This window comes from Dictyostelium purpureum, assembly GCF_000190715.1.
Source record: "Dictyostelium purpureum unplaced genomic scaffold DICPUscaffold_15, whole genome shotgun sequence".
In the NCBI taxonomy this organism is placed as follows: domain Eukaryota; phylum Evosea; class Eumycetozoa; order Dictyosteliales; family Dictyosteliaceae; genus Dictyostelium; species Dictyostelium purpureum.
Window position 1 is genome coordinate 95,690 of NW_003519352.1, and position 23,696 is coordinate 119,385.

Sequence of the window (23,696 nt, forward strand, 5' to 3'; positions counted from 1 at the left end):
GGTCAGGAAAAGAGACGAAAATAATATTGTTTTAATTTTAATTATTTAAACTTTTTTATTTTTTATATTTTATTACAAATTAATTTATTTCTTGAGTTAAAACTAGTTCTGTGTTTTCTTTTTGATATCTTTAGCTGCGTCACCCATTTTATCACCAGCTTCATTTATAGCATTTCTGGCATCTTTGGACCATTCATTGGTTTTATCTTTAACATCTTCAGCTGCATTATTTGTAGCTTCTTTAATATCCTGAGCCCAAGTATTTGCTTTATCTTTGGCGTCTTTAGCAGCATCATTCATTTTATCGCCTGCATTATTGATTGCATCTCTTGCATCTTTAGACCATTCGTCAGTTTTTTCTTTAACATCTTTAGCAGCATCATTCATTCTATCACCTGCATTATTGGCGGCTTCTTTAGCATCTTTGGACCATTCGTCAGTTTTACCTTTAATTTCTTTACCGGCTTCATTCATTCTATCATTAAAGTCATTTGCAGTTGATTTTATATTCTTTTCAGCATTATCAGTTGCATTGGCGGCTTGTTTTCTTAATTCTTTACATTTATCACAAAATGCATCCTTTTGCTCTTCTGTCCAGTGCTCGCATTTTTCTATTGTCTCTTCGGTGTCGTGTTTAGCTGTTGTCATCATTTCTGATGTTTTGTGTTTAATATTTTCATAACCTTCACCGACAGCATTGGCAGCATTTGAACCCATTTCTTTAGTTTTATCAATAACTGGTTGGATTGATTCTGATACATAGTTGATACCATTGTTTAAGGAGTCTTTGGTGGCCTCGTATGTGTTGAGGGCGGCATCTTTGGTAGCGTTATAGGTATTTACAACAGCATCTTTGGTGGCATTGTAGTATGATTGTGATTTATCTCCTGGATGAACTGATGATTGAGACATTTTATTAAGTTTTTATAATTTAATATTAAATATTTAGTTTTTATTAAAAGTTTATTTGTTAAGTATTTGATTTTATATTTTAATTGAATAATTTTTAATAAAAATGTTCTTTAAATACATTTTTAAAAACTGAAAAAATATATTTAATATTTTTTAATATTTTTTTTAAATTATTTTTACTATAATAATACAATTAATTGAAAACCTTTTATATGAATACTTGTTTTTAATATATTGTATAACATGATATTATCCTTTATCCATCTGTATCTTTATCTTTTTTTTTTTTTTTAAAATTTATTATAATTTAAAAATTCATATAAAAAAAAATATGATGTCATTGAAAAAAAATAAAAAAATAAAAAAAAAAAAAATAAAAAAAAAAAATAATAAATTAAAATTATATTTTTGCATAAATGTGGTAATTTTATTATAATTAAATTTTAAATAGAAGTTTATATTTTATTAACGAACAATTATAATAATTATTACAATGATCTACCATTTTATTTAAAAATTAAAAATAGAAATATACAAATATAGTTGGTATATCTAAATTTCATATAATTGTATTTAGTATTTTTATTTGGTAAAAAAAAAAAAAAAAAAAAAAAAAAAAATAAATAAAAATATATTTATTAATAATATGGGAATGAGCTATCTATTGATTCATTCCATCCTAATAATCCATCTTTGATATGTTGAATTTTTACTTTATCTCTCGAAATTTTTAATTTTTCGTCTAAAATTTTGATTGCGTCCTGAGATTTGTTACCTCTTCTACATAGTAAATAAACACTGAGTTCGCTATCTTCGTTGCTGTTTATTTTATCATTGATGAGTTTTTCTATTTTATCTATTGATTCCTGTTTATCTATAACTTCAATTGGAATGTCTATTTAAAAAAAAAAAAAAATTAATATGTTATGTCGTTTAATTTTAATTTTAATTTTAATTTTATTTTAATCCTACTTTCAGAGTTTGGTAATGAGCAAATTTCAAATTGATTTGAGGGTCTAACATCGATTAATAAATGGTTTTTGTTTGATTTAATAACTTCGTTGTATTGTTGTACAGTAATAATATTATGATGTTCGACTCTATCATCGACTTTACCAGCAGCCTCTGAATAATTACTACGACAGAATTCAGTATAGTCGATTAATTGGGTTACTGTTGGATTATCACCACAAACTGAACAATGTGGTTGACGGCCCCTAATTCTAACAGTTCTAAACACAGCAGACATACCGTCATATATTAATAAACGCCCACTTAAAACACCTTCTTTGTTATTTGTAATAATTTTAATGGTCTCTAATGCTTGTAAACTGCCTATAACACCAACTATTGGTCCTAAAACGCCCCCATCAGAGCACTTGGTAACTGTATCGACTGGTGGTGGTGTTGGGAAAATACAACGATAACATGGACCATTTTCATAATTGTAGACTGTTACTTGACCCTCCCATTTAAGAGCACTACCACTAACCAATGGTTTTTTTGATAATACACATGCATCATTAATTAAATAACGTGTGGCAACGTTATCTGATGCATCTACTACAATATCGTAGTTTTTAATGATATCCATTGCTGTTTCTGATGTAAATGTAGTTTCATATGTATTAACTGTAACCAAACTATTAATTGACTTGATTGTATTTGCCAATGATACTGCTTTTGGTACACCTGTACTTGATTCTTGATGTCCAATTTGTCTGTGGAGATTTGAAATTTCAACTGTATCGTAATCAACAATACCTAATACACTAACACCAGCTGTTGCTAAATACAATGCTACTGGACATCCCAATCCTCCTGCTCCTACAACTAAAACTCTTGATGCACATAGCTTCATTTGACCCTGTACACCAATATCTGGGGTAATGAGTTGTCTGCTGTATCTTTCAATTTCATTTGAATTTAAACTATGATCCTTTATGTATACAGCCGACATTTTATTATTAAATTAATATATTTGGAAGATTAAAAGAAATATTATTATAATACTATATAAATTTATTTAATGAATTTATAATAATATTTTTATATATAACTAATATAAGAACTAATTAAGAAATTTTATTGTTAATTATTTTTTTTTTATTTTTTTTTTAAACATTTAATATTTTATTTTATTTTTATTTTTTTCTTTTTTTTAATTTTTTTTTTATTTTTAATTTTTTTTTAATTTTTTTTTTTTCGTTTTTTAAAAAAAAATTTAAAAAAAAAAAAAAAAAACGAAGGCTCATTAATCAACGCATACTTTATAATTTTGCGAGATTACCTATTGTGCTATTATTTTTTTATTTGTTTTTTTATTGTTTTTATTTCCCTAATAATATAATAATAATAATAAATAATAATATCAAGTAATTAAAAATGGTAAATAGTAATGATAAAATGGAAGTTACAACCGAAAACACTAATGGTGTTGTAACACCATTAGACGAATTAAATATCGAAATTAAAAAAAAAGACCAATTAGTAGAATGTTTTTATAATATTGCATCTATGGATAATGAAATTCGTATCGAATCAATTTCAACATTAGTAGAAACTCTCCAAGATATTCAAAAATCATTTAAACCAGAGGATCATAAAGATATTTCTAGAATTGGTAAATATAAAATATATTATAAATATAACACAATAATAAAGCAATACAATAATAAAAATAAAAAATATAAATATAAATAATATTAAATATACTAACTATAACCAAATTTAAATTTATACAGTTTCAAAAGTTGTCGAAAAAACAGAAATTTTTAATGCCAAGTTTTCACCAGAATTAAATTATTCATTAAAAAGATTAGTTGTAGGTTTAGCATCAACAAGAGATTCAGCACGTATTGGTTTTTCATTAGCTTTATCAGAAATTTTACACACTTTCAAACAAATTGAATTACCATGGTTCTTTGATTTCTTAGCATATCATATGGATCTCAGTGGTAAGAATTTAACAGAAAAAGAATCACATTTTGGTCGTCTCTTTGGTATGATGGCCATTATTAAAAGTTCAAGACTCGAAGGTTTACCAATTATTCAAACCCAACCATCAAAATCAATCAATTACAATTTTAACCACCCAATCTCCGAAAATATAATAGAATGTATTGTTGAACAACTTTTATATATCTCAAAAAAGAAAAGCATCTACTCTGAATTATCCTTTGAAATTTTATCATCACTTTTAGATCAAATGAGCAATCCAAATTTTGATAAATTATGGCCATTCATTAAACCAATTATTCCACAATCTCACAACGATTACTCACCAGATGTTTTATCATTATTATTATTAATTACAAATAAGTTTAAGGTATGTAGAATTAATATTAATAAAGTAATTTTTCCAAAAAATCATTTATGTTAATATTTTTTATTTTATTAGAAATTTAACCTCATGAAGCAAACCAGTGGTTGGAAACATTCAAGTATTTTAAATCTTTCAAATTTACCATTATTAAAGAATGCTTATTCAGAATCATGTAAATCATACCCAAGAGTTCATAAAATATGGAGAATTTCATTTGAAATTTTATTAGCTGATCACTCCGATAATGCAACCCTTGTAGAGTTTTGGAATATTATGGTTGAAAGTAAGTAATATAATTTAATTTTTGTTTTTGTTTTTATTTTAATATTAATTTTTTACTAATTTCATTTTTTTTTTTTTTTAATTTAGATAATTTATTTAAATCATCATCAAATAAAAAATATTTAGGTTTACAATTATTCGAAATGTTATTACCATTAGTTCACCCAGATATTATCAGTAATGTTTTCACTAATAATATAATTTTAAATTTAGGAGAATCGTTAAAACCAACTAGCCCACTTCATGAGGTTGGTACTTTAGCATTCCAATGTATTCCAAAGACTGCAGAGGTTTCAAATCAACACCGTTTATCATTAATCCTTTTCTTTTCATCAAATCCACACCAACAACAATTTGAAGCTTCAGTATCAGTAGATGTTATCAATGAATTAATTGGCGAATTAGACGAAGATTCCATTAAAGTTTATTTAGAATCATTATATAAAAACTTTGTTGAACCAAAGAAATCTCAAGAACAACAATCCGATTCAGCCACAAATGGTTCTTCCACTGATGCTGATCAAGATGATGTTGCTATGGATGAAGTTTCAAATGAAGAAAGACAAGAGAAATTTATCGAATCATCTAGACTTTGGGTATTAGGTCAATTTGGTCATATTATTAAAGATCTCATTAAAAGACCAATTGAAAAGATCGTTTCTTTAGAATCAACTTTATTAGAATTATTACAATTCCTTTATTTCAATTCATATTATTTACCAACTAATGAAGAGGTACCAGCCAAAGGCAAAGGCAAACAACCAAAAGCTCAACAAAAATCATTCATCGATAAACTTTATTCAACTAAACCAGTTCCAGAACTTTCCCAATCTGTAAGAGATCAATGTTTTGTTAGATTCTGCTCAGTTTTAGAAGAGCTTAGCTACATCACTCTCGAGCCAACAAAAGAAGGTCAAGTTTCATATGAAGGTACTATGAGCGATGGTCAATTTTGGGCTACTAAATTAGCTTTCTTCCAATATGAATTATTAAAGAAGATCGGTGATGCTACAAAACCACAATTATCAACATTTATTCCAATGGGAAATAAACCAGTCGATAAAATTATGAAGGTTGTTCAATCAATTCAATCTAAACAAGCCGCCTTAGAAAATAAAATTAATCAATTAGTTGGTTTTGAATTATTATTCGTCCACGTTTCACTTCAATATCTTTCAGACCCAACCGAAATCTCTGATATCATTGATGATTTAACCTCTGCTTTTGAAGATCTCACCAATCCAAAGAAGAAACCAGTTTCCACCAAAAAGAGATCCACCCCAGATGATGAAAAGCCACTTCCATTCATGGTCCTTTTAGATGTATTAATCTCTTTATTAGATAACCCAGTTCATATCCTCAGAACTGTTATCAAACAAATCTTTACAATTTTCACAGATAATATTTCATTCCAAGTTTTAGAACATATCTTAACAATGATTAAAGCTCCAACAGAAGAATTATTCAATGGTTTAGATGGTGGTGAAGAAGGTGAAGAAGATGATGACGAGTTCCAACCAATTTCAACAGAAGAATTAGAACAATCAAAAGCTAAACTTGCTAAACAAGAAGAGTCTGATGATGATGAAGAAGAAGAAGAAGAGGAAGAAGAAGAAGAAGAGGAAGAGGAAGAAATCGAAGAATCTGACGACGATGATGATGATGATAATGCAGTTAACCCAGAATTAGTTGCAAGATTAAAGAAAACAATGGGCCACCATTTATTATTTGACGATGATGAGGAAGAAGATTTATTAGAACCAACTGAAAACGAAGCTAGATTAATCGATAATTACCTTAAAGAAGTTTTCAAAAATAAAAAAGATAAAAAGAGCAATTATCAAGATATCAAAACCCAAACTATCAATTTGAAATCACGTTTAATTGATCTCCTCGAAACTTATGTAAAGAAATTCACTGATAATCCAAACCCATACATCTTCAAGATGATTCCATTAATGATTGATGCCACTACCTTTGACGAACCATCCATTTCAAATAGATTCATCAGTATGTTCAAAAACAAATATTCCCAAATTCGTTCAACTAATGACAAAACTGTTAAAGCTTCAGAGTTAAATGAATTATTGCCACAATTATTTGATAATGTTATTGGTGCAAAACAAACAACCGCTAAAAAGGGTGAAAAAGTAGAAAAAGAACCAATTAATCCATCTGCTTTAATTTTATCAGGTCATGCTATTTATATGATAATTAGAGTTTTACTTTCAATGAAGCAAACCACCGAAGCTGCCCCTGCTGCTACTCCAAAGAAAGGCACTAAAACTGCTGCCACTAAAAAAGCTGCTGCTGTTGTCCCATCAACTGAATATGGTTCATTAGATTTAGCTTTATTCACCTCCAAATTTGATCAAATCATCGAAAGTTTATTAGATCGTACCAACGTTGCACCAACTAGATTCTTTACCGAATTTTCTCAAAGATTCCCAACCATTATTTGGACCTCAATTAAAAAGATTGTTTCAATTTTATCAACTACACAAGGTGATTATAATTATAAAAAGATTTTAGACGTCCTTGCAAACATCATCAAGAGAAAAGATTCATATGGTACCAATGGTAAAAATCTTAAAGAAAACTCATCATTAATCATTTCAACTTTACTCCAATCACTCTCTGACCAATCAAAGAAATTAAAACCAACTTCAGTATTTGATATCTTAAATTTAATTAGTTTAATTGTTCAAAATAATACCACTTTAGAAAATAATGATGTTAGAGTTGTTCTTGGTTCAGCCACATTAAAATCACTCGACAAAACTCTTTTCGAATGTTACAAAACTCACAACAAACAAAATATTAAAGATTCAATCAAGAGAGTACTCAGATTATTAAAGATGGAAGATGAAAGCCAAGTATTTGAAATGGAAAAGAAAAATAAATCAGAAAAACAACAAAAGAAGGAGGTTCAACATAAAGAAAAACTTGAAAATAGAGAAAAAGAAAGAAAAGAAATGCAAGAAAAAATTAATAAATCTAAAGAAGAACGTAAACTTAATAAATCCACAGATTCCAAAGTTGATAATAAAAATAAGAGTAGACCAAAGAAGAAGGCTGAGGATTCAATGGAGGTTGTCGAAGATTTAGATGAAATTGAAGAAAAACCAAAACAATTACCAAAATCAAATAAAAAAGATACTAAATCCCCACAAAAAGATATTACACCAAAGAAACAAGTTAAATCAAGCGATAATTCACAACCCGCTAAAAAAAAACAAAAAAAATAAATTAAAAAAAATAAAATAAAATATATATTTAAAAAAATACATATAAAGGTTTATATTGGCATTAATATTTTTATATTTATAATTATATCTTTATTATTTTTATATTATTATTTAAAACTGTATCCTTTTTTAATTTAAATGAGGACTTTTTTTTTTATTTTAATTTCTTTTTTGTAATTTAGAAGAGTTATTAACTTTCTTTTTGGTTAGAGTAAGATGAAGTAATCCATTGGTTAAATCAAAGTCTTTAATTTCTTCTGCATCTTGTTCAATGATTAAAATTGGGAATTCAAAACTCCATTCGAGAGGTCTTGTGTGGGTTGTTTTAAATTCGTCTCTAAGGATATTTGTAGTATTTCTATTTTCAATCTTTCTTTGTATATCACTCTTTATAATTATCTTTTTGGTGCTGTTAACGATTTCTATTTTAATATCCAAGTCTTCAATTTCATATCCATAGCATTCTAAACTAACATAGTAATGATCTTGGTCTTCTGAAACTCTTGAAAGAGAGGTGTTTGGATTCTCTGAAATTAAACCAACCAAGTTAAAACGAATATCAGCATATTTAAGTTCTTCACAAGGGATGCAGGGGTCTTGGTTAGTTTTTATAAGGGTTTCTTCTGTATTTAAAACAACTTCAACTTTTTGATTTAAATAGTTTGAAATAACTTTGTTTGAAAACTTTGTGATATTATCAACTAAATTAAATCTTTCAAGAGATGTTGAGGCTGCACTTAATAACCATGATTGTAAAAGTTCTATTGTTGGTTGGTTCATCTTGGCACCAGCTTCAGAATAAATTTTAGATTCTGAATCTTTGTCATCACAAGCCATAACAACATGACGGGTACCTTTAAAAAAACGGTAGTTAGTTTAAAATTTTTTAAAATACATAAATATTTTTATTACTTACGATCATTTTCATACCAATATGGTGCAGAATCTTTCAATTGTTTTACTTGACAATCAAAACAGCCGACAATTTCTTCTTTTATAACCTTTTCTAAATCTTTATTCAACTTGACGTGACTTAAATTATGAACAATGATAATATTCTCTTTATTTCTAAAGGTTTGTTTAATTTGTTTAATATAAAGTTGATCGTCACGAGTGAGTCTATCTACAACGATAAGAACAATGTCTGAAAGATTAAGACTAAGAGTTTGAAGGAATCTTTCTGTTGCTTCAGAATCTTTCATTTTGGCTTCATCACAGTTTTTAACTGGTTTTTGGGAACCTTTTGTATCAAGACCAATTAATACTTCGGTAACATCAGCACGAGATAATAAAATACTGAGACCTAAAAAATATAATTAAATTAATAAATTTAATTTTTAAAAGGTAAAATATTTAAAAAACTATTACCTTCAGTATGTTCAAAGAATGAACTTAATAGCTTTAAACCTAAAATACGGGATAAAACATAAGACTTTCCTTTGTTATAAAGACCTAAGACCGAAACTACAGCACGTCTATTATTTTCACCTTTAATTTCTTTTTTCTTATTTGCAATTTCAGCTTCATCAGCACTAGAGGGTTTATTAGAAAGAAAAGTTTGAATTTTAGCCAAAAAGCTTGGAAACTCTTTTGACTTTTTAAACTGTTCAATTAATGGATATGAAACTTCCCAACCTTTTGAAATATCTAAAATACTATTTATTTTGACAACAATATCATAACATTCTGAGTTTTTGCTATAATTTCTATAATTATTTAATGTTAAACCCTCTAAACCAAATTTTTCAAAATCGATCCAACCACTCATTTTAATATTTATATGATTGATCTGTAAATTTGAAATAAAAAAAAATAAAAAAATTTTTTATAAATTTTTTACAAATTTTTATTTATTTTTTTTAAATAATAAAAATAAAATATAAGTTTTCAATGTTGGAAAAAAAAAAAATTCCCACCCCAATTTTTTAAAACTAAAAAATTAGATATTTAAAATTAAATAATATTTTTTTTTAAATTATTTTTTTTTTTTTAAAAAACTTAATATCCTTAAGTTTTAAAAATCAAACCAAAATTTTTTAAAAACCAAAGAAATAAAAACTGTTATTTAAAACACTGGTAAAAATTTTGAAATGAAAATGAAAAAAAAATAATTTTTACACATGCCCGATATATACATGCAGACTATATTATTAAAATGAAAATGATAATTATTGAATCAATCAGCCATATTTAACGTTTAAATCATTTTATTTGTTAAAAAAACAATATTTTTTCAGTTTTGTTTTTATTTTAACAATTAAATAATTATTGATTATTATTTAATAATTTGAATACCTCCATGTGCTTTTTATGTTGAATTCATTGGGGAAAGGAGTGACTCATATAATGATTATATGGTTGATGTTTCAATTGAATAATTTTTCACTTGACATACCCCAACTAGGTCTTGTGATTGGTCATGAAACATCTTTTTTGATACCCATTCTTTAACAATTAACTGAAGATTTTCAATTATATCTGGACTGTAAGGAGGTTTTGAAAAAACTTAAATAATATTATATGTAATATTAATATTGTTATATTTATATTTATATCTTTATTATTTTTATTGTATTCAAAACTGTATCTTTTTATTAAATTAAAAGGATTTTTTTATTTTAATTTATTTTTTTTGTAATTTAGAAGAGTTATTAACTTTCTTTTTGGTTAGAGTAAGATGAAGTAATCCATTGGTTAAATCAAATTCTTTTATATCGGATGCATCTTGTTCGTTGATTAAAATTGGGAATTCAAAACTCCATTCGAGAGGTCTTGTGTGGGTTGTTTTAAATTCGTCTCTAATGGTATTTGTATATTTTCTATTTTCAATCTTTCTTTGTAAATCACTCTTTATAATTATCTTTTTGGTGCTGTTAACGATTTCTATTTTAATATCCAAGTCTTCAATTTCATATCCATAGCATTCTAAACTAACATAGTAATGATCTTGGTCTTCTGAAACTCTTGAAAGAGAGGTGTTTGGATTCTCTGAAATTAAACCAACCAAGTTAAAACGAATATCAGCATATTTAAGTTCTTCACAAGGGATGCAAGGGTCTTGGTTAGTTTTTATAAGAGTTTCTTCTGTATTTAAAACAACTTCAACTTTTTGATTTAAATAGTTTGAAATAACTTTGTTTGAAAACTTTGTGATATTATCAACTAAATTAAATCTTTCAAGAGATGTTGAAGCGGCAGTTTTTAACCATGATTGTAAAAGTTCTATTGTTGGTTGGTTCATCTTGGCACCAGCTTCAGAATAAATTTTAGATTCTGAATCTTTGTCATCACAAGCCATAACAACATGACGGGTACCTTTAAAAAAACGATTATTAGTTTAAAATTTTTTTAAAATACATAAATATTTTTATTACTTACGATCATTTTCATACCAATATGGGGCAGAATCTTTCAATTGTTTTACTTTGCAATCAAAACAATCGACAATTTCTTCTTTTATAACCTTTTCTAAATCTTTATTCAACTTGACGTGACTTAAATTATGAACAATGATAATATTCTCTTTATTTCTAAAGGTTTGTTTAATTTGTTTAATATAAAGTTGATCGTCACGAGTGAGTCTATCTACAACGATAAGAACAATGTCTGAAAGATTAAGACTAAGAGTTTGAAGGAATCTTTCTGTTGCTTCAGAATCTTTCATTTTGGCTTCATCACAGTTTTTAACTGGTTTTTGGGAACCTTTTGTATCAAGACCAATTAATACTTCGGTAACATCAGCACGAGATAATAAAATACTGAGACCTAAAAAATATAATTAAATTAATAAATTTAATTTTTAAAAGGTAAAATATTTAAAAAACTATTACCTTCAGTATGTTCAAAGAATGAACTTAATAGCTTTAAACCTAAAATACGGGATAAAACATAAGACTTTCCTTTGTTATAAAGACCTAAGACCGAAACTACAGCACGTTTATTATTTTCACCTTTAATTTCTTTTTTCTTATTTGCAATTTCAGATTCATCAGCACCAGAGGGTTTATTAGAAAGAAGAGTTTGGAATTTTGCATAAAGGCTTGGAAACTCTTTTGACTTTTTAAACTGTTCAATTAATGGATATGAAACCTCCCAACCATTTGAAATATCTAAAATACTATTTATTTTGACAACAATATCATAACATTCTGAGTTTTTGCTATAATTTCTATAATTATTTAATGTTAAACCCTCTAAACCAAATTTTTCAAAATCGATCCAACCACTCATTTTAATATTTATATGATTGATCTGTTAATTTGAAATAAAAAAAATAAAAAAAGTTTATAAATTTATCAAATTTTATATTAGTTTTTTTTTTTTTTTTTAAAAAACTTAAAAAAAATAAATTTAAAATCCAAAAAGAAAAAAATTCCCACCCCAATCAACTAAATTTTTAAAAACTCAAGAAATTGATAAAATTAAATAAAAATTTTTTAAAACCATTTTTTTAAAAAAAACTTTTCAGCCCTAAGTTTATAAAAACCCTCAAAAAATTCACCAAAACTTAAATTGCAAAATTATTATAAAAATAATTCAAAAAGTTCTTAAGAAAAAATTTAAAAATTAAAAAAAAAAAAAATTGTTTTTGGGAAATTTGATTTTTTTTTATTATTTTTTTTAATTTTTTTTTATATTATTTTGATTATATTTTCTCTGTTATTAGAATATAAATGGATTTAAATAACTAATACGGAACTACTGAAACTGATTCATTGTATATTTGAAGAAATAGTTGGGTGATACTGCCAGAATATGACTTTGAGTGGATAGTTGATGTTTTGGTTGTAAGGTGTGTTTATACTGCTAGAATATGATTTTGAGTGCGATTTTTGATGGTTGTAAAGGGTGTTTATACTGCTGAAATACGGTTCTGAGTGGATTGTGATGAGCATTTAAGGAATGCGGCGGTGGTGCGGTTAATTAAAAAGTTGTGATTTCATTAAAGGGAAATGTGGCTCTGGTTTTCGTTCTGATTAAGTTGAAGATTGTCATGAACTTTGTTTTCGAATAATCGATCTTAGAAACTTTGAACGTATTGATATTGAGGAATAAAGAATTGGAATTAGGCTAAATAAGAATTAAGTTAAAAATCAGATTTTTAAAACTTTAAATTTCAAAAAAAAAAAAAAAAAAAATTTTGAAACTTTTATAAAAAAATGTGGTTTCCCACACAGGGTTTTATTAGTGGTATGAATTAAATAGTGGGTCCCCAAAAAGAAAAAGTAAATTCAAAATTTATGAACATCATGATTATCAAAAAAAAAAATTTATTGTTTTATTATTTTACAAATTTTAATAATGGATTTAAATTTGATACAGGACAACTACTATTAAAGCTAACCTATTTATTATAAAATCAAATAATATACTGCATTATAGTTGATTTCTAAAAGTTGGTAGGTGTATTTAATATAAATTATGATATTAAAAAAAATTAAAAAAAAAAGAAATGAATTATTTTTTAATTTTTTTGAAAAAAAAAAAAAAAAAAAATAAACTACCACTTCTATCTCTGATATATGTTTTTTTAAAACATGTTTATCTTTATAAATATTTTAATATATATATTTATTTTATTTTTTACAATTATTATCTTTTTATTTTTAAAAAAATATTGTATTTAAATATTTTAAAAAAAAAAAAAAAAAAAAAAAAAAAAAAAAAAATTAATTTTTTTGTTTTTTTTTTACTAATTAAAAGCAATAGCAAATGATAAATATATTACTGTAAACATAATGTAAATTAATCAAATATTATTGAAACTTTAATAGTTGTGTATATCATATAATGTAATAACTATTTAAATTTTTAAAGGTCTTTAATTTTTTTTTTAATAATCAATATTTATTAAATCAAGACCTTTTATATCGATTGCATTTTGTTATTATTATGTTGGATTCTAAAGATAATGAAAAATTATATTGTGCCTGGAATATATGAAAATGATCATTATTGAATTAATCCGTCATATTCAACGTTTATTTAAATCATTTAAATAAATCATATTTGTTATAAACACAATATTTTTTCAGTTTTTCCAATTTTATTTGTATTTTTAACAATTTTAATATTATTAATTAATAATTTGTATACCACCATGTGCTTTATATTGAATCCATTCGGGGAAGGAGTGACTCATATAATGATTATATGGTTGATGTTTCAATTGAATAATTTTTCATTTAACATACCCCAGGTTTTGTGATTGGTCATGAAACATCTTTTATGATCCCATTTTTTAATAATTGACTATAGATTTTTAATTATATATCTGGACTGTAAGGAGGTTTATTAATATTTTTAAATTAATAATTATATCTTTATTATTTTTATTGTATTCAAAAACTTTATCTCTTTTATTAAATTATAAGGATTTTTTTATTTTAATTTGTTTTTTTTTTTTGTAATTTATAGGAGTTATTAATTTACTTTTTGGTAAGAGTAAGATGAAGTAATCCATTGATTAAATCAAGATCTTTTATATCAGTTGCATCTTCTTCAATGATTAAAATTGGAAATTCAAAACTCCATTTGAGAGGTCTTGTGTGTGTTGTTTTAAATTCGTCTCTTAAGGTAGTTGTATTTTCTTTAATTTCAATCTTTCTTGGTAGTTCACTCTTTATAATAATTATCTTTTTGGTGGTGTTAACGAATTCTATTTTAATATCTAAGTCTTCAAGTTCATATCCATAGCATTCTAAACTAATATAGTAGTGATCTTGGTCCTCTGAAACTCTTGAAATTAAACCAACCAAGCTTAAACAAATATCGGAATATTTAAGTTCTTCACCAGGGGCCCAAGTGTCTGGGTTAGCTTTTATAAGAGTTTCTTCTGGATTTAAAACAACTTCAATTTTTTGATTTAAATAGTTTGAAATAATTTGGTTTGAAAACTTTGTGATATTATCAACTAAATTAAATCTTTCAAGAGATGTTGAGGCAGCACTTAATAACCATGATTGTAAGAGTTCTATTGTTGGTTGGTTCATCTTGGCGCCGGCTTCAGAATAAATTTTAGATTCTGAATCTTTGTCATCACAAGCCATAACAACATGACGGGTACCTAAAAAAAAAGATTTTTAGTTTAAAATTTTTTTTAAAATATATAAATATTTTTATAACTTACGATCATTTTCATACCAATATGGGGCAGAATCCTTCAATTGTTTTACTTGACAATCAAAACAATCGACAATTTCTTCTTTTATAACCTTTTCTAAATCTTTAATCAACTTGACATGAATTAAATTATGAACAATGATAATATTCTCTTTATTTCTAAAGGTTTGTTTAATTTGTTTAATATAAAGTTGATCATCATAAGTAAGTCTATCTACAACGATAAGAACAATGTCTGAAAGATTAAGACTAAGAGTTTGAATGAATCTTTCTGTTGCTTTAAAGTCTTTCATTTTAGCTTCATCATAGTATTTAACTGGTTTTTGAGAACCTTTTGTATCAAGACCAATTAATACTTCAGTAATATCAGCACGAGATAATAAAATACTGAGACCTAAAAAATACAATAGAATTAGTAAAATTTATAAAAAGTAAAACATAAAAAATAAATACCTTCAGTATGTTCAAAGAATGAGCTTACAAGCTTTAAACCTAAAATACGGGATAAAACATAAGACTTTCCTTTGTTATAAAGACCTAAGACCGAAACTACAGCACGTCTATTATTTTCACTTTTAATTTGTAATTTTTTAATGGAAATTTCATCAACACTAGAGGGTTTATTAGAAAGAAAAGTTTGGATTTTAGCCAAAAAGCTTGGAAACTCTTTTGACTTTTTAAAATGTTCAAGTAATGGATATGAAACTTCCCAACCATTTATAATATCTAAAATACTATTTATTTTTATAACAATATCATAGATTTCTGATCCTTTGCAAAATTTTCTATAATTATTTTTTTCAAAATTAATCCAACCACTCATTCTCAAAAAAAAATAAAAAAATAAAAATAAAAAAATAAAAATAAAAAAATTTTTTATAAACTTTTTTTTTTTTAATAATAAAAAACTTAAAATGGGTAATAAAAACCAAAAATTACCAAATTATATATAAAAATTGTTATAAAAAATTGATAAAATAAAAATGGTTGATAAAGATAATGAAATAATTTTATTATTAAAATTTTAATTAAGAGACTTATCTACTTGACCTCTATAATTGTTAATTTGAAAACTAACTATATTTTTAGCTCTTCATCTTCTTCATTATTATTATTATTATTATTATTATTATTATTATTATTATTATTATTATTATTATTATTTTTTGGTTTTGTTGTGTTGTTTTAATTGAATGATATATTTATATCTTTAGTATTAATATTTATTTATAATTATATCCTTATTATTTTTATATTGTTTTTAAAACTGTATCCTAGTTTATTTAAATTACAAGGATTTTTTATTTTAATTTTCTTTTTGTTAAGAGTTAGATGCAGCAATCCATTGGTCTCACAAATTGGCGTTTCTGTTCCCAGCTTATATGCAGTGTGGTAAAACTTATATAAATATAAAACACAAACCAAAAAAAAAACCAAAACACAATAAAAATACTGATGACATTAATGTTAATTAAAAATCATCTTAAAATTTTTTTTTTTTTTTAAACCCAAGATCTTGAAATTTTAAATGGTGGATAAAGATAATTAAAAAAATAATTTTATTATTAAATCTTTAATTCTGAGATTTCTAAACTATTAATTCTGTGGTGGGAATAAAAATAACCTGATGCAGCTGTTACCCCAACATATGAATTTTGGACACCTACCAGATTTGGGACATGTATATTTGATAATAGCTCTACTGAGTCTACAACCACTGATATTGATGTTGATTCTCGATGAAAAGTAATTTCGACATTATGAAGATTTCCATCTTTTATTTCGAAAGTTGGGGATTTACAAGCTAAAGAGTATTTATGGTTGGATGATAGGATATTTGATTCGTTTGTACCTTGAAGTGAAATATGGTTACCATTTGGTTCATTCTCATTCCTGTAAGTATCGAATTCAACTGCACAATAACCTTTTAAACCTGAATAACCAATTGATTCACCCCCAAGATTTGTACTTGTGGTAATATGATTTCCTTCACCTTGAAATACTAATGCAAAACCATCACCACCAGCGTTTCCATTATGTGTTTCGGTTGTTATTTCAAACGAAAATTTAATTAATAAATCTGATTTGAATGGAATTTTAATATTGCTCCATACCGATCCTACTTGATCTCTATAATTGATAATTTGAAAACTAACTATATTTTTTAGCTCTTCATCTTCTTCATTATTATCATTATCATTATTATTATTATTATTATTATTATTATTAATTGGATTTGTTGTGTTGTTTAAATAATTATTACGACCACGTTGAACCAATGGGTTAATTGAATGATACCTTTTAAGCATTTCTCTTTTGGTAAAGATTTGGTTTCCATTAGAATTTATAAAAAAAGAATTTCCATTTCCTTTAGAAGTTAATTTATTAAATTTAAAAACTCTGTTATACTTCATAATATAGTTAAAGAGAAATATATTTCTGAAAACACTAAAGAAGAGTTTTTCATTTTTTTCTTGATCTAAATTATTATTATTATTATTATTATTATTATTACTGTTATTTGTATTCATTGGAAAATTTTATATTATTTTTTTGTTCATTGAAAAAATTAATAAAAAATAATATATAAAATTATTTTATTGTTTAATAAAAAATTAAATTAAAAAAAATAAAATATTTCTTCAAATTCCAAAAAAAAATTAAAAGATTTTAAATTAAAATAAATAAAATAAAAAATTTTAAAAAAAATTGTTTTTATAACCAAAGAAAAAATTTTTGTTTTATATCCAACAAAATTTGAATTTACTTTTTCTTTTTTTTTTTTTCTATGGGTGTACTTTCCAATATTAACCTTTAAATTAATTTTATAAATAAATTGATATATTATTAAAAATTTCTTATTTTGTTTTAATTATTTCATTAATATTTTGAGTTGGCTAATCATTTCATTAAATTCTGATGATTTGATATATTCTTGTGTTTTTTGGTGCATATATTCAATGGTTTCATCAGAAGCATCATTTACTGCGATAGAACGGTCAATAATTGGGTCAAATCTAAAATACTTTAAGTGGCTATATGATTTCTTAAAATCTTGATGGGTTTCATCACTTGCAACGGTCATAAATTTAACAATTCTGTGGATTGGTGAGGATAGTTCTACCCCAGTTAATCCAGGAACAACGGTATTGTTTACAAATTCAAAAGGCATCTTAATTCCAGACACAACATGATTTCCAAAACTCTTTACTTGCTTTCCTGCCCCAATTGAAATAAAAACGAAAGAATCTTCAGCATGTGCACCCCCGAATAAAGATACTGCCTCTTGATAAACAATCTTTGTTGGGTTATTATTTTGATAACCACCATCCAAGAAATTTCTTCCTTTATAACGTGGAACATTAAATAAAAGTGGTATACCTGCAGTGGCTCTAATGGCATCCGATACTGAAATATCGATCATTTGTTTGGGCTCTGAGTACTCTCTATGTGGGTTGTTATAATTTGACAAAATAAAACTTTGATAATCAATAGGAACGGGTGTTGGACTTAGGCAAGAAACTACAAGACCCTTTCTATGTTGTGCAAATTCACTGAGGTTTTTTCTTCCAAATAACCTTTCTAGCTCTGTAATCAAAAACTGAGTATTTGATAATGACTGTGACTCGGTAATATTACTACAATTGAATTTCAATACATTCTTACCAATACTTTTGTATAGGTCTGCAATTTCACTTGAAGAAATATCATTCATTTTACTGAATGCAATGATACCACCTGCTGATGTTCCACCAATTAAATCAGCATCAGAAATATTAATTTCTAACTGTCTCTCTATTTCTTCAATTATTTGAATTGACATTAGTCCCTTGATACCGCCACTATAATAAATAAAAGTTTTAGAATTTTATTTTACATAATATTGTTTTCTTTTTTTAAAATATATATTTTACCCATCTATTGAAACAAAAAACTTTGTTTTAATTTTTTTATTTGCACCATCCATTTTAATATTATTATTATTATTATTTATATTTATAAAACTGAAATAAAAATATAATGATTAAAAAAAAAAAAAAAATTTGTTTTAAAACAAAAATAAATTAAATTAAATTAAAAAAATAAAAAATTAAAATATTATTTTTAAATAAACACCACACACATAACCGCCAACCCCCGCCTAAACCTTCCACCCTTTAAAATAATTAGGACACATGCCGGGTGATATAAGAGGATTACAAAACTGTTATTTTTTATTCTTTACTATATAATAATATTATTATTATTATGATTTATTTAAATTAAATTGATAATGAAATAAAATTTTTAATATCTTCACATTCATTTTGAGTTGCAGAACCTTTAGAGAATGTAACTTCATTTGGGATTTGATCAAATTGGAATGATGAACCTTCATTACCTAAATAAATATCTTTTTTATCGTCTTCTTGACCCAATACAGTTGGTGAAGCACCACGTGTTTTTCTTAAATCATCCAATTCCTTTTCTAAAATGCTTGTAACTTCTGCAACATCAATTGATGATCCTATATCCATTTTATTAATAAAAATCATAATTGGTATTCTCTTTGAAAAAACAGATTCATTTGTTAAAATATCGTACAAATATCTAAATAAATAATTGAAATAAAAATGTTTAAATTAATAATCAAATATGAATTTGAATTTGAATTGTTGTTATTGTTCCTAAAGTAGATGGTGGTTGTTTACATACTGAGCTTCTTGGGTTGCATTATCGATAAATTCAGTAACATCAATGGTATAAATGATACAACCTGCATTTTGAAGAATTTTTGGTAAACTTGCTTTGATTTTTTCATTACCTGGTACATCGATAATTGGTAATTTCTTACTATTAACTTGATAAACACCATTATTTGGGCTGATACTTGTATGAGTTGCAATCTCTTTTTCTAATGTTAAATCTAAAAATAATGCAGTTTTACCTGAATTTGATAAACCTAAAATAATAATATTGTTTCCTCTTTTAACCTTTTTAGTTGAAACACCACCACGTCTATTTGATTTATTACCACCACCACTACATGCTAAAAACGATAAATTATAAACATTATATAAATATTAAATAATAAAATAATAAAAAGAGGGAAAAGAATGTTTCTTTAATAATAGATAGAAAAAGAAAAAAGATAATGATTTATTTAATTTTTATTTAGAGATTATTTACATGAAATTAATATTATAATTAAAACTGTGAAAGCTATTCCGACAATGTAATAGGTTTCGAGTGGTAAGTTATATGGTTTTAAAAGTGAATCGATTTGATCATATCTTGCACTTATATGACCTGCAACATTTTCTGGTAAATATTGTTTTAACTGTTGATATGATGTACTAACTTTCATTCTATACTATAACTATTACTATCACTATTATTATTATTATTAAGTTATTTGATTTATTAAACTATTATAATAATATAAAAAAAAAAGTAATTGATTAATAATAATAAAAATTTTAAAAAATTTAATTTTTTTTTTTTTTTAAAAAAATGGTTTTTCTTTTTTTTTTTAAAATTAAAATTTGACCGAAAGTTGACTGGATGAAATATGATGAAATTACCTTTTTAATTTATCTTTTTGAAAATTAATTATTTGTTTTTATCTCTTGATGTTAAAAAAAAAAAAATAATAAAATTAAAAAAAAAAACACACACAAATATAAATAAATTAAAAAATAAAAATAAATAAAATTTTAATTATTTAAATGTTATAAAATATATTTATATATTTATAAAAAAAAAAGAATTGATTTTATTTTTAAATGTTTTTTGTTTTTTTATAATAAATTTTACTTTACTATTTTTATAAAACTTCTAATATAACAATATTTAACAAAGAAAAAAAAAAAAGTGATATATAAAACCTTTTTTTTTTTTTTTTTTTTTTTTTTTTTTTTCTAAAATGGGAACACTGAGGGATTAAATCTCTTACGAAGCTTTAATAATTCGTATTTTTGCAAAACATTATGACCAATTAGTTTTTGAGAGAAATAACAATCTTTCTTTGTTATTTTACGGTTGGTATGTTTGGTTGGAGCCATAGCACCAGCTCTACCGCCTACAACAGAGGTAGAACCAGTTGAACCACCAGTTGAAGGGTCAATATCCATTGGAATAGCTGTACCATCTTTATTGTAAAGTGAAGATAACCCAGCATATCCGCCAGAAGCTTGTTGATTAACCTTTTCGTTATATTGTCTTAATAGATTATCATAAGTTTCTTTTAATTGTTGATATTGAGACTCTTGATCTGGTGTGAGTGGTTTACCTTCTTTGAGAAGCTGTTGGAAACTAACCAATTGAGAGTTTGGAATTGGTGGTGCAATATTAGCATTTTGATTTAAACCAAGAAGGAAACTAGACTTCATCATTGGTTGGATTGGCTTTCTCTTACCAATATTACCAACAGCAGCCAAAGCAGTTGAATTTGCTGCGATAGTCCTCTCCTTTTCTTCGAGGATTTGGAGCTTGGCCATTCTTGAAGCGCTATTAGCAGAGTTTTTATCGTCTGCAATCGATTTCTTTTTTGTTTGTAAATGCTCTTTTGATTCTTTTAATAATTTCTCTTGTTCTTCGTTTTCTTTTTTCATCTTTTCATCTTTTTCTCTCTTTTCGATTGCTAATAATTGTTTTTTTGCGTCTGAAGTTTGAGTAACTGGCAAGTCCTCTTTTTGCATTTCGACTCTTTGTTTTGATGTATTTATTAAATATTCTAAAATGGTTCTAAGGTGATCTTGTGTTGCTAATGAAATAAATTCTAAAAGATTTTCCTCACTTAACTTTAATCCATGTTTAGATGCAATTGTTAAAACTTTCTTTTTTAATGGATATGAATTTAAAAACAATGGTTCAGTTTCTGGAGTATATAACTCTTCATTTTCGTTGGTTTCTGGTAAAAAGTGATCTGATTCATTCTTTTTAAGAAAACATTAGTAAACATTCATCATTAATTTAAATTTTGAAAAAAAAAAAAAAAAAAAACTTACTTTCATATCAATATTTGCAATTTTTGTAACATCATTTAAATCTTTAATATTTTGTTTATCATCTTCGTTATCAGCGTCTTTTTGTTCTTTATCTTGTTGTTGTTGTGCTTGTTGTTGTAATTTTCTTTCTTCTTTTTCCTTTCTTTCCTGAGCCTTCTTATCTTCTTTTTCCTTCTTTCTCTTTTCTCTTTCGAGTTTATTTTGTTCTTTCTTTTGCTCTCTTGTTAATTGAGGTGTAGAATTGAGTGCTGCAGGAGTAGTTCCCGGTGCTGATGGGTTAACACTTGGTTTTGTGGTTGAAGCTTCTCTTTTTGGTTGGGTTTGTTGTTCACGTATTTTTTGATACTCGATAGTCATCCTTCTCAACTCTTCAGTTTTCTTTAAAATTGCTTCTAAATCAAAATCTTTGGGTAAAGCTGGTACTTTTTCTGTTGGAATATCATCGATCTTCTTGGCGTAGTTTTGAGCGTTTGTAGCACCAAAAAGCATTACCAAATGCTCCATTAAAACATCCTTTTCAATTTTAGCATTTCTATAAGCCAATGCTAATGCATTAAAATGATTTTGAACTTTTGATTGGATATCATTAGTTTGTGTGGATGCAGCAGTTTTGTTTTGTTGTTGTTGTTGTTGTACCTGTTGAATTTGTTGTTGGATGCTAGACACACTACCAGGAGTGGAAGCAATTGATCCAGGAGTTGGTTGTGAAACTGGTGCTGTGGAAGGTGAAGATATACTTGATGGAATTGGTAATTTTGCTTGTGCTTGTGGTGGTTTTACTGTAGTGGTTGTTGGAGTTGAAACCTGTTGTGTTGGAGTGGATACCTGTTGTGTTGGGGTTGGTGGTTGAACAGATTGTGGTGTTTGAGGTGTTTGTGGTTGTGATTGTGGTTGAGTTACTGTTGCTGCTACCTGCTGTTGAATAGATTGCGGTGCATGCTGTGGTTGTGTTTGTTGTGACTGTAATTGAGATGGAATAGAAGAAGTGGTTTGTGATGGTTGCTGAATATTACCAGCTTGAGTGTATTGCATTGGTTGATGTGATGTTTGTTGTGTATTTTGTTGTGAAGGTATTTGTTGTTGTTGAGCTGCCTGTTGAGCTGCTTGTTGTTGTAAAAGCTGTTGTCTTTGTAAAACCATTTGTTGATATTGTTGTTGTGAAATAGTTACTTGTTTTCCATTTAATGTAATTGTGGCTGTTGGTCCAACATGTTGACCAGTTTGATTTGGTAATGGATTTGGTGATCCTGCAGGTCTTGCAGCTTGTTTGCTTAAAGCCTGCATCATTGCAGCTTGTTGTGCTTGTGTAAGTTGTTGTGGCTGACCAGGTTGTGATGCCATTGGTTTCATTTGAATGGAAATTTGTTGTTGACCAGCTTGTGGGTTTGATGAATTTGGCATATAAGCCATTGGTTTTTGATTTGGTGGTTGGGGTTGTGTTTGTTGATGTTGTTGTTGCTGTGGCTGTTGCTGTGGCTGTTGCTGTGGCTGTTGGTGTTGTGCATTTTGGACTGTTTGACCTGGTTGGGCAGTTTGGCCAGGCTGCATAAGTTTTTGTTGAGCTTGTTGAGCTTGCTGTGCTTGAATCGTTCTGAGATATGCTTGCTGTGCCTCTTGGTTTGGTAATGAAAGATATTGTTGTTGTTGGGCTTGAGTTAATGTAATTACAATTCTTTTTTGAGTTGGTTGTGTAGGTCTAGCAGGTACCTGTCCAGTTGGTTGAGGTTGTGGTTGGCCAGCTTGTGGCTTTGATTGCATATGAGTTTGTGGTTGTTGAATATGCTGTTGCTGAGGTTGTTGTGGCTGTGTTTGTTGTTG

At 26.3% G+C, this 23,696-nt stretch overlaps 10 protein-coding genes across 10 annotated transcripts; 1 reads left to right on the plus strand and 9 right to left on the minus strand.

Moving 5' to 3' along the window:
* Positions 1-25: 25 nt before the first annotated feature.
* On the minus strand, positions 26-981 carry DICPUDRAFT_93561 (uncharacterized protein). The gene has a single exon (XM_003283868.1). The coding sequence runs from the start codon at positions 910-912 to the stop codon at positions 103-105; it is 810 nt and encodes a 269-aa protein (XP_003283916.1). The 5' UTR covers positions 913-981; the 3' UTR covers positions 26-102.
* Positions 982-1,550: 569 nt separating this feature from the next.
* On the minus strand, positions 1,551-2,872 carry DICPUDRAFT_147648 (uncharacterized protein; the record flags this gene model as incomplete). Its single annotated transcript, XM_003283869.1, has 2 exons — positions 1,551-1,807; positions 1,885-2,872. The coding sequence occupies 2 exons, from the start codon at positions 2,870-2,872 to the stop codon at positions 1,551-1,553; spliced, it is 1,245 nt and encodes a 414-aa protein (XP_003283917.1).
* Positions 2,873-3,318: 446 nt separating this feature from the next.
* Positions 3,319-7,767, plus strand: DICPUDRAFT_26655 (uncharacterized protein; the record flags this gene model as incomplete). Its single annotated transcript, XM_003283842.1, has 4 exons — positions 3,319-3,535; positions 3,657-4,240; positions 4,313-4,520; positions 4,607-7,767. The coding sequence occupies 4 exons, from the start codon at positions 3,319-3,321 to the stop codon at positions 7,765-7,767; spliced, it is 4,170 nt and encodes a 1,389-aa protein (XP_003283890.1).
* A 159-nt stretch (positions 7,768-7,926) lies between these two features.
* On the minus strand, positions 7,927-9,535 carry DICPUDRAFT_147650 (uncharacterized protein; the record flags this gene model as incomplete). Its single annotated transcript, XM_003283870.1, has 3 exons — positions 7,927-8,621; positions 8,684-9,070; positions 9,136-9,535. 3 exons carry the CDS (start codon positions 9,533-9,535, stop codon positions 7,927-7,929), a joined length of 1,482 nt encoding a protein of 493 aa, XP_003283918.1.
* Positions 9,536-10,390: 855 nt separating this feature from the next.
* DICPUDRAFT_147651 (uncharacterized protein) lies at positions 10,391-11,997 on the minus strand (the record flags this gene model as incomplete). Its single annotated transcript, XM_003283871.1, has 3 exons — positions 10,391-11,082; positions 11,146-11,532; positions 11,598-11,997. The coding sequence occupies 3 exons, from the start codon at positions 11,995-11,997 to the stop codon at positions 10,391-10,393; spliced, it is 1,479 nt and encodes a 492-aa protein (XP_003283919.1).
* Positions 11,998-12,758: 761 nt separating this feature from the next.
* Positions 12,759-15,712, minus strand: DICPUDRAFT_147652 (uncharacterized protein; the record flags this gene model as incomplete). The annotated part of the gene is made up of 4 exons (XM_003283872.1): positions 12,759-12,837; positions 14,200-14,833; positions 14,897-15,283; positions 15,343-15,712. The coding sequence occupies 4 exons, from the start codon at positions 15,710-15,712 to the stop codon at positions 12,759-12,761; spliced, it is 1,470 nt and encodes a 489-aa protein (XP_003283920.1).
* Positions 15,713-16,472: 760 nt separating this feature from the next.
* On the minus strand, positions 16,473-17,387 carry DICPUDRAFT_19917 (uncharacterized protein; the record flags this gene model as incomplete). The annotated part of the gene is made up of 1 exon (XM_003283873.1): positions 16,473-17,387. A coding segment is annotated over one exon (915 nt), but the record flags the coding sequence as incomplete, so codon positions are not given.
* Positions 17,388-17,606: 219 nt separating this feature from the next.
* Positions 17,607-18,888, minus strand: DICPUDRAFT_91206 (uncharacterized protein). Its single transcript, XM_003283874.1, has 2 exons — positions 18,804-18,888; positions 17,607-18,731 (listed from the first exon to the last, which is right to left on the minus strand). The coding sequence occupies exons 1-2, from the start codon at positions 18,854-18,856 to the stop codon at positions 17,762-17,764; spliced, it is 1,023 nt and encodes a 340-aa protein (XP_003283922.1). The 5' UTR covers positions 18,857-18,888; the 3' UTR covers positions 17,607-17,761.
* A 263-nt stretch (positions 18,889-19,151) lies between these two features.
* Positions 19,152-20,236, minus strand: srpRB (uncharacterized protein; the record flags this gene model as incomplete). The annotated part of the gene is made up of 3 exons (XM_003283875.1): positions 19,152-19,479; positions 19,585-19,918; positions 20,059-20,236. The coding sequence occupies 3 exons, from the start codon at positions 20,234-20,236 to the stop codon at positions 19,152-19,154; spliced, it is 840 nt and encodes a 279-aa protein (XP_003283923.1).
* Positions 20,237-20,789: 553 nt separating this feature from the next.
* DICPUDRAFT_74898 (uncharacterized protein) lies at positions 20,790-23,636 on the minus strand (the record flags this gene model as incomplete). Its single annotated transcript, XM_003283876.1, has 2 exons — positions 20,790-21,806; positions 21,879-23,636. 2 exons carry the CDS (start codon positions 23,634-23,636, stop codon positions 20,790-20,792), a joined length of 2,775 nt encoding a protein of 924 aa, XP_003283924.1.
* Positions 23,637-23,696: the final 60 nt, after the last annotated feature.